An 11,161-nucleotide genomic window follows, 5' to 3' on the forward strand; every position below is an offset into this window, starting at 1 on the left:
TTTATTCTTTCTGTAGATTTTAACAATGTTAGCATATGAGTTTTTAATGTCAGAAATTTATGCTTTTATACTTAAATGAAGCAATTTATGGCTTCTCTGCCATCTTTGAATTTTGAAAACAACTATGTGCTTTGGGGCCATTATTAAGTAGAATAAGGGTTGTGCATATTTTAAAAACTGCTTTGAGAACAAAGATGGCTACTAGCTAATGAGCAAGTTGTATGTACTGCATGGAGATGCTGGACTGAGATGGTTCATGTCACAATCTGAGGACTGAGCAGGATGGTGCAAGATTTTATTGGGCTACTCAGAATGATGCACAATTCAAAACTCAGGAATTCTCAATAATTTCTAATTTGATGAATGCCTTTGAAGTTTGTTCATTACTGTATTTCCATCTCGTCTGTGTGTTTTCCAAGAGCCTTTCACATTTTCACTCATAATATAATGGGTTTTACACAGAGTTCCATAGTATTATAAAATGCTCTGCTACTGATATTTGAATAGTGGGAGATTTCATGTAGAAATCTGCCTTTTCTTAGAATGCTAGGAAGATCTAACACCATCCTACTTGTTTGACCAACTTTTTGTCACGTCACAAAATTCCAGAGTTAAATAATTTATGGAGAGAAGTTTTATTTTGGCTCACAGTTCCAGAGGATTCAGTCTGTGATGAGTTTTCTCTGTTGCTTTTAGGCTGTGGTGTTACTGTGTATGTGTCATGGAAGGAATGTATGGTAGAGGAAATCTATTTACTTCATGGAAACCATGAAGCAGGAGGAAGAGGAACTAGCTGAGGTCCCAGTATTCCAAGAGCATGTCCCCAGTAAATTAGCTTCTTTTTCCTAGACCCACAACCTGACGGTTTCTCACTTCCTATTGGTACCACAAGCTGGCAATCACCCTTTCACATTACTGGCCTTTTGGAGGACATTCAAGACCTAAACTGGAGTACCGCTTGAGTTCTTATTTCCTGAGATTGAGCAATATCAGCTCACTTGGATGTCCACCATACTTCCTGTTGCTTGCTGTGTCAATCTATTTTATAGGTTTATGTATAGTCTGGTCTGATGGGTACCTAATTTAAGAGTATGCTCCAAGACTGCTTGTCATCAAATTCTTGAGTTCTGTTAGCTAGTTCCACTTGCCTTGAGGGTCAGCCAGTTTAGGTGACAAGAGATGACCATCTCCAGTGTCATGTGGTTAAGAAATCTCCCACTATTCAAATATCAGTAGCAGAGCAGACACAGTATAACTGAATACCTGGTGTCTAAAATAGTTTTGTAAGAGGTAATATAGAAGGCATTGGGTTTGGGGGAGAGGTTGAGAGCTTAAATAATAAAGAAAGTTTAATACAGTGCTTTCTTTAATGGAAGGTGCAAGATCTTGACACGAGAAAGAAAGAAAAAATCATATGCTAAGATACACAGCAAGAATGAATCTTCTCTGAGAAATTGTGATGAAGGAAAGGAGAATTCATGTAAATAATAGAATTCGTATAATTTAATCATATGTTTTCTAAGATTCAGATTGTTGTGAGGTGCTTCACAGAAAAGTCTTCTCAGACAAAATTTTGCTGAATGAAGGTTTTTGCTTGTCGGAGACTACACAAGTGTGTCGAAATCCAAGTGCAGCCCTAAGCTGTCTCTAAGGTAAGCTTGTATACAGAGAAACCATAATAAGGGGTGAAAAGTTTAAGTCCCCAAGCTTACAGGCACAAAGCTCCCTTAACAACTTCTATTCTATTAAGCAACAATTACTATTTTTCTGAAGTAAGCCAAGCATAATCTATAGAAGGCGTAAGTCTGCAGTTAGCAGGTGCACTCTGGAACACACTGACCTGTTCCCAAGACAACTGGGTCCTGCTGATGTGTGTTCCTATACCCTGGGGGAACTGCCTGATAATTTCAGGGACTAGAGTCAGCCTAAACATTAACGTGGCATAGCTATGGTAAAGAAGGTGCCATATCACAGATGTCAAGACAAAGCAAAGACAATAAACAAAATACTTAAAATTTAAATAATTTAACTCTTAGCGACTTAAGGTATAAAACTACTGCTCATTTGCCCTCTTAAAATGCAATGAAATCTTCATTGCCAAGGCCTTGCTGGATTGCTTTAGAAGTTAAGACCAGAGAAATAGATACAAATAAAAAATATTATGATTATGGAATTTAATTTAAGATTGGTTAATAGTCAAGAGATAAATGTGCAAGAAATATTAAAAAAACATTAAGGTGATGAATAGGTTCTTATGTTGCATAAGATAGTGTGATGTTGATGGAAGAATAGACAGATCAAGAGAACAAACCAGGAATCCAGAAATATCTCACATAATTATTGTCAATACTGACAGAGAATAAAAACAGTTAAATGGAGAAATGACAGCTATTTTAGTTAAAGATGTTAGAGTAAATGGATATTTGAATCTCCTAAAATGTGTCAAAAACATAGACCTTATACTTTTCATAACAATTAACTCAAAACAGAGCATAGATTTAGCTTTAAAGTGCAAAAATTGTAAAACTCCAAGGTGATATGGAAGAAAATCCAGGTGATTTAGAGTTTGTGGATAACAGTATGTACTGGAGAGATGACTCAGTGGTTAAGAGTGCTGTCTGCTCTTTCAGAGGACCAGGGTTCAGTTCCCATCACCCACATGGTGGCTGACAACTGTCCTTAACTGTTGTTCCAGGGAATCCAACACCCTCTTCTAACAGCCATGGTTATTGCATGATATGGGTGTACTTACATACATGCAGGCAATACACTCATACACATAAAATAATAATAATAATAATAATAATAATAATAAAATATGATAAGATAGACACAGCTAAGAAATAGACATGTAGGCCATAGAAGAGGACAACAGTATTTGCAAAGCACATGTCTGATAAATGACCAATATCTAAAATACACAAACACCTCTTAAAACCAACAGTAAAGGATCAAGCAACCTAATTTTAAAAATTGCCTAATGGTAACAACAGACCCCACAGCAAAGAAGAAACATAGATGGCAAATAAGAATATGAAAAGATGTGTGATATTCGAAGTCACTAGGGAATTATGGCATAACACAATGAGATACCAACACACGGCATTAAGATGGTTAAAAATAAAAATATTAATAATAAATATTGGTGAAAGTATGGAGCCAAAGAAACATTATTCTGGGTGAGCACAAAGTCAAAAGCTACATTGGAAGACAGACTGGAAGCTTCTTACAAAACAACATCAGATCCAAAAATTGTTTTTCTTAGTTTGTAGTTAAAAGATTTGGAAAACTTATGTCCAAACATGAATGTTTATATCAGATTTATTCATGGTGTCAAACATTGGAAGCACCCAAGATGTCATTCAATATATTAATAAGCAAGCAAACTTTCGTACTTTCATGCAATGCGAATTAGTTTCCAAGGGGATGCCATAACAGAGTGTCACAAAATGAGTGGTGTCAATAACAGAAATTGATTTCACAACATTCTGGAGACTGGGAGTCTGAAATCAAGGTCTTGGTAGTTCTTTCTGAGGTCTAAGAGGGAAAATCTGCTGATGTCTCTTTCCTAGCTTCTGGCGATTTGCTAGCAATCTTTGGCATTCTCTGCAGTATGGCACAGTAACAGCAGTCTCCATGTAGTGATTTTTCTCCCTGTGTCTGTGTCTCTGCATCCAATTTTTTACCTTCTTAGAACATGGTCATATAAGTTATGCCATAATGATCAACTAACTTGTTCCCCTGTGGAGACCCTATTTCCAAACAAAGTAGCATTCAAGGGGATTGGGACTTCACCATGTTTTGAGGGAAGGAGCAATTTAAACCATAATGAAGAGGAGTATTACTCATCAATAAAAATAAATGTGATATTAAGCCATTAAAAGGCATAGAGAGAACTGAAATACACAATATATAGTAAAAAATTCTGAAGAAGCTGCATAATGTATGATTCTAGTTGTATGACATTCTTGAAAAGCCAATATTAGAGCTAAAGGATAAATGGCTGTATGTGATTCAGAGAGATGAAGTGGGGAATGAGTAGGTGGAACACAAGAGACTATTAGAGCGCTGAAACGCTTCTGTCTGATACTGGGGAGTACAGTGCATGGCACAAAGAATGAATCCTAATGCAAACCATGAATTTAGGTAACATTCAACACTGACTTACTAATTGTGACAAATGCACTGCACTAATGTAAAAGCTAGTATTGAGAGAGACTCTTAAGGGTTTTAAGAGGGCATATGGGAAGTATGGAATTTCTGTTCAGTTTTCATGCACATTTAAAACTCCTCTGAAAAAAAGAACATTTATTAATTTACTTAAAATATTTTAAAAGCTTTCCCCATCCCAATTAGATCCCTTAACTTGTGGCCAGGAAGAGTCAATAATCTTTCATTCTGATCCAAAGGAGAAGATGCTTTCCTTGCAAAGTGCAGGTGGGAGAGTTTCTAGTAGAATGAGCAGCTGCCACAGTAAGTGGGAAGTAGAAAGCTGCAGACTGTGTTCAAGGAATACCAGGAGGAACAAGGGTGAGGGTGAGCTGGGGAGGAATGCAGGGGAATGCATGCAAGGGCTAGGTCCAGCAGGGCATTTTTGTTGCTGCTTTCAATCAGTACAGAATAGTTGGGCTATTTTGAAGGGAATATGAATAGTTACATGGTTTAATCAGGAAGTTCTAGGATATCATCAGAGTTTGTAAAATTGTCACTCTGGTTCTTGGGTGTTAGAGAATAAATTGCACGTGAAAACGGCATTAGAATTAGGGATACTAATGAATGAGGCAGAAATTGTACTGGTTTAAGAAAGAAACAATAATAGTTTGGGCTAAAGTGGGGTCAGAGGATTTAGATATATGGGGTATATGTTGATGAGGATAATGTTAGGGAGAGTTTCCTGCTCTGCCAATCATCTAAAAAACGGGCTTATCAAACTGATTGCAAACTGAAGTCCATGTTCCTTGCTGTTCATATCCTTTTCCATGGAGTGAAAACTCATCAGATCAAACATTGCTTAAAATTTTAAGTGGGTATTATAAAATTGTGCATGATATTTGCTTTTTACTGTGCTTATTGTAATGGGATTTGATTCAGGACTAAACCTCTCTTAGCATAGGCATAAAGTATTCTACTTCCATTTCATCTTCCAAATTTCTAATTACTAGACTACCTTCTTTTGTAAGTAAAGAATTTAACACAACTGAACAATGTGGTGAATAAAAATAAACATCTTTGTGTTATTTGGATTTGGTGAACCATGTCTGAAATGCAGGGCAGCACTGGTAAAAACTATTAAATATGACACCATTTTGCTAGGTATCCATCACAATCTGAGAGTGCTTCTTTCTTTTACTGTTTTTAAAAGTATTCTTCAAATTGACCAAGTGTAACAAATGTGCCAACTTTTATCTCAATATTTTAAGATAGGTGGAGAAACATTCAAAGCACAAGGGACAAAACCCAGATATAACTGACTTAAAATACAGCAAATCTTCACCATTCATTTCCAAAGAGGATAAACCTCAAAACTTTAAAAAGTTGTGAGAAATTTAGCAAAAATAACTCTAGTCTTTGAGATACTACTATTAAAAGCAAGATAAGATAATGTTCTAATGAACAAGAATCCCCGGGGGAGATAGCAAGCACTTTGAAGGAAGTATAATATAGTAAGATGGTGGATTTAAATTTTACATTTACTTATAACTCTCTAGTACTTTTAGAAAATGTTTGATTCATAAAAATCACTATTATCAGAAAGTATATTTCTTTAATAAATAAGAACTTGAAACCATGGAATATTATAAACAAACACTGATTCCACTTGCTTTTCTACTTCATTCTAGGATGCTTATGTCTTGGTCCTCTGGGCTGTTTGCAATTTCCATTTATTAAGAGTAAAGCCATAGTTGCAAACTAAGTCATACTATCTCCTTTGAAAATCTCTCGGTTTTTGTTAAAGCTTTCTCCTGTTTTTATAGTTTCAGTATTTCAGATGCATTGTTTTGGTATAAAATGTATCTAATGTCTTTACATAAGTAAAATTACTTTCTCTAAGCTTCATAAAACATTTTATAGCTCTAAGTTGAATAAACATTATGGTGTTATGCTGTTTGTGTGATGTTAACTATCATTAGAATGGGGAAGATGGATGTCTATGTTGGATCTTTTGTCTCTGCTCTGTAAATATTTTTCCAAAGTTCTTTCCATGGTAGTTAAAAGCTAACTGAACAATTCCTAGAAGGCTTACATTGTACTGTCTCGGTTTCAGTCATTTTTAGTTCAAAGGTTTGCAAGGAAATGGAATTTTCCCGTTTTTTAAAAACTGTTTACTCAGTAGCTCACAAAACCTTTTCAAAAAATTATCTAAGGCTTTATTTAAATTGAAAAATACATCTAAGAGTTAACCAAGAAACCATTAAGGATATTAAATCACTTAATAATGTAAACAAAAAGTCATGGTTCGATTGGGTAGTTACAAAAGTTAAAATAACGCCCCCCCCATTTGTAAATAGCCTTAATTGAAAAATTTAAATTATCACTTTCATTTTTTTTTTGGCCTGTGTGGAAAGCCCTAAGTGATACCCAGGGTGTGACTGCATATTTTGGGGGGTAGAAATCTCGAGATAGGGCTAGGGGCTTGATGAGCAGTAACCTTAAAATGGATCCAGGGCTAGAGCAAAATTGGAAGGAGGCTAGCCTGCTTTGATGCCCTGTGCAGAGCACTGAGGTGGGCCAGGATGGGATTGCAGACTTCCACTGGGCCAGCCTGGGGCGCAGGAGAGGGCTTTTGCCTCTTCCCCTGTTCTGGAAGGATACTTCTCGCTTTTGTAGTGCACATTTTTGCGCAGGTCTTTTATTTCAGTACGTTTCGCTCCCTGGTGGTTCAATTTACAGCCAACCGGACAGATCTTCAGAAGAGAGTGATTATTAGGGACTATTGGGAAAATACAACGGTCTTCTACCAATCAAAACATAAGTGAACCTTTGTTACTAGATGTGTGCATACATACATATGCACATAAAACTGTGTATTGGAGTCTACACCTTCTATAAGTTTTCCACTTAAAGTTCCTTCCTCCGCTATGCATTGTCCACCATAGCTCATCATCTGTCAGCTCCTTGAGGGGCTGACCCGCTCACCCTTACAGTCTACTGGGGAGTTGTTCATTCTGCGATTAGAAGAAGCTCTGAAGGTGAGCAGGCAGCCAGACTCGACTAAAGGAATCAGTCTTTTCCTGCCCTTCTTCTCCACCTTGGTCCTCTCCAGTCATCCCCACTGCCGCCCGCAAATCCTGTTGAAAGTTGGCTCAGAAACGGGGCAGAAGGACCTCGGGGCTGGTGCTGCCTATTCCGGGAGGCGGAGCGGCGGGTCGCGCAGCCCTGTGGCGGCCGCGGCAGCTGTCACCTTCGGTCTCTCCGCCTCGGGTACCCGGGTCCTCCAGAGCCCTTAGCTCCTAGCCGGGCGCTTACTGTTCCCGCGCACTAGTCGCCGCATCCCTAATTCCCAGCGCTCGCCCTCTCCCGGCCACTGCAGCAGGGACCGTGCTCCGCGAGCCGAGGACCAGTGCCGCACTCCGCGCACTGGCTGCAGCCGCTGGATCCCCGCCGCAGCCCTCAGCTCAGCCTGGGGACGCCCAGCCGAGGATGGGGACCCGCTCCTGAGCAGCTCCACCCCACTCCGCCGGCACCTCTAGAGGCGGCAAGGGGCGGGAGGAAAGGGGCGGGGGGCCCCAATTCCCTGGTGGACCCAGGAAGTTGTCCTTTAAAACACATCTCCAGCCCGCGGTTGAGCGCCACCTCGGCAGAGCAGCATGTGGACTGGCTCGACAGGTCCCCTAAGTGTTCTGTGGCTGCCCCTGCCGCCTCAGTCGGAGCGACCGCTGTGGACATCCAGAGACCCGCGGTGGGCGAGGAGCAGGGGGCTGGGAGCTGCGTCTCCGCTTGCTGCCGGCTGCTTTTTCTTCAGAGGTGGCAGTGATTGTGGCTGCTGAGAAATCAGTTCGCATTTTCAGGCTGGTCGCCTGGTGAGGAGTTGGGACTGCACCTTCTGCCCGGACGCACATGGCTTGTTACCTGGTCATCAGTTCCAGACATCTCAGCAATGGGCATTACCGGGGCATTAAAGGAGTCTTCAGAGGGCCCCTCTGCAAGAATGGATCTCCGTCTCCGGTAATGTGTGCACACGCGCGCATACACTTACATACTTTCAAAACCAACACAAACATAAAGATACTGAGAAATACTGTCCTGACTGATACAGTCAGGAGACTTCGACAGCAAAAGCCTTATTCTTAGTTATCTTGTGTCTGTGAACACAATTTACTGACAATTACACAGAGAGGGATGTGTGTTTGCATGTTTATTGTCAGCTCAGTCATTTAGGTCTAGAGTGCTGTGCATGCAAATATTTACTGAAGGCAGTTAACTGCAAGGCTGTGAAGGTAGCACCCCGGGGCCCAGTCTGCTTAGGAATCTGCTGATTTGGGTAGTGTAGAAAGTTTGACTGGCACTTTATATTGTGCTTTTGTGGAGTCATCGGCTCAGATTAGTTTGATAATGATGCTCTTATTTTATAAGACAATAAACTCACATATTGGCAAAAGGAAAAGGTGTTGGCTTTTAAAATGTTGTTAAATCCAAGGCTTAAGTAGATTCTTTAGGAAAGGAAATGAATTCCTTTGTGGAAGTCCAATTAGGTTGTTTATTTTATTACATACTGATAACTTTAATGTACAATTTAAGTGCGTTTTATTCCATCTAGTTACTATCTGATGTATCTAAATACTTTTGATAAAATACAGTTGTCCAGAATCAAAGACTTAAATATATTTATTAGTTCATTCTTTGGTACTATAAATTATTTTTCACTTTCAAATGTGTTTAGGAAAATGTATGTATGTATGTGTGTTTTCCATATATAATATTATACACAGAGTGTATATAATTAGTTTTTAGACTACTACTAAGTGACCAAGAACTCAAACTTAATGAACAACTTTTCCATTTTTGTTTAAAGGCAGTATTTTCAGTTTGTATGGCATACAGAAGGGCTTAATTTGAGTTTTTTATATTTCTCACTTTCCATCACAGTTTAATGCTTCATTGGTATGAATTGTTAAAGTGCAATACATTACAAATATCTTCGATTAAACAACATGTGATTTATGTGAGTAATCTAAAACAGAAAGTACACATATTCAGATTTATCACTAAGATCCCTATGACACTATTCCCTTGCATTTTTATGTACTGAAAAAATGTGTGTTGTAATACCTCCAGCTAAATGGTATTGAACCAGAAATGTTATATAGAAAACACTGTATATATTTTATACTTTAAAAATATATATAGCAGTTACAATTAAACTCAAGAGGCTAGAAAGGGACTTGGAGAGTTCCAATTGAATAAAAAATATAGCCCATAGGTAACCCAGAGCAGCAGGTCTGAATCTTTCCTGTTTATAAAGATTCTCAGGACTGGAGTTCCTACAGCCTCAGCAAACCATTACAACGTTCAACAACTCACTATGTCAGGAGAATCCTCCTTGTGGCAAACTTAAATCCTCCAAATACTTCTTTAACTCAGTTTTTCTTGTAAACCTGGGATGCTCCAATTTTCTCACAGGTATTCTTTCCTATGATTTGATCGTCTCTCCATCTCTCTATCAAATCATAGGAAAGAATACCTGTAAGAAAATACCTGTCTTCATAACCTTCCTTGTAAATAAAAAAATCTGAATCAGACAGGGTGTTGTAGAATATACTGGGGAGTAAAATGAAACATATCTCATAATTTCTGCACTATTTAGTTCTATTTAAGGTGATCAGAATATGAATATTGTGTTAACCCAAAATCTGTAGTGTTTACTGAGGAAATTTCTATCAGTTGATCAAGAAGTGCCCCATGTCTCTCCTTGTTTGCTCATGTCCCCTCCTGACTGACTCTATAGAAACTGAGTGCATCAATGTGGATGGCAGGAAGCAGCCCTACCATCCATATGGCTGTGCTGGTTGGCTCCTCAGCTGTGGGCTACCAGCTTTGTATTTTACTGGTTTGGTTCTGTTAATGAGTTAATTTACTTACTTTGCTTTCAAGTCTGTAGAGTTTGACTCTCACAGTTTCTCTCTAATATCCCAGTATACTAAAATGATGTATGAGCTATGGAGAAACATCTAAAACAGCTTTTCTATATACTTCCTAAACCAAATTTGGTTGGAGTTTTTTCATTTTACTATGGAATTTATATGTCATTTTCAACATTGGACTAGTTTTTCGCATGAGTTGGGTTGTGTGGAAACTGATTTTCATCCTTCATTGTCACTGTCAAGTTGTTTATATGTTTCCAACAGTTAAAATTTTCTTCCCATGGCATGATGTTTTACTCCCTAAGATATAATTGGTCATTACTTCCTGGACTCGAGATCATTATGCATTTGAATAGCTCCATAGTCTTAAGGGGTGTGTGCGTGCTTTCTTTATTAGCAAGTTGTGAAGCATGACACTAAAAATATTATGGCTATGTACATATTTTTATATTCAACAATAGTGCTTTAGTTGCTCTCAGGTTGATATTAATTTATTGTTGTCCCATATATATAAATATGAAACTAATTTTTGGTCCTATAGTCATTAAGAATAGTCATCTGTTTTTTTAAAAAATATAACCTCTATGATAATGCATTTAAAATTTAGTGTCTATAGTTATCTAAAATTGACTTCTACCTCAAAGACTTTAATTATTTCCACTCTCTGAGATTTCATTTATCTAGAATTATATATTGGGACAGCACTAGTTGATAACTTTCACTGTGTCTTCCAGTATTTCAACGTTGGCCCTTACTCCTTGAATTCATCTTTCTTTATTTCATTCCACATTTTTGTCATTAGCAGAGCTATTTAAAAGCTTAACACAACCTTGATATTCAATAAAACACAATTTTATTTCTTTTGTAGTTTTGCTCTAACTATATTTGGGTAATGTAGATTTGAAATTTTATTGTCTGGTAGATATAAATTGCCACATATTGAAAACAATGACATAAATTCCTTACCCTCAAGTCATGTCTAGAAATAGGACCATGATATACTAAACTCAAAGTACAAAAGAGAATGTATATATATATATATATATATAATTTCAAAGAATTTAATTTAAAAACACTGA

At 37.9% G+C, this 11,161-nt stretch overlaps 1 protein-coding gene across 1 annotated transcript in view; it reads left to right on the forward strand.

Moving 5' to 3' along the window:
* Positions 1-7,215: 7,215 nt before the first annotated feature.
* The window catches only part of Znf804b (zinc finger protein 804B), a 617,567-nt gene continuing 613,621 nt past the window's right edge, over positions 7,216-11,161 (forward strand). Inside the window, exon 1 of the mRNA XM_008822510.2 lies at positions 7,216-8,166. Coding sequence (XP_008820732.1) covers positions 8,059-8,166 — 108 coding nt within the window. The 5' untranslated portion in view covers positions 7,216-8,058. The remainder of the gene's footprint in view (positions 8,167-11,161) is intronic.

Source organism: Nannospalax galili, unplaced genomic scaffold, assembly GCF_000622305.1.
Source record: "Nannospalax galili isolate Female #2095 unplaced genomic scaffold, S.galili_v1.0 scaffold85, whole genome shotgun sequence".
In the NCBI taxonomy this organism is placed as follows: Eukaryota; Metazoa; Chordata; class Mammalia; order Rodentia; family Spalacidae; genus Nannospalax; species Nannospalax galili.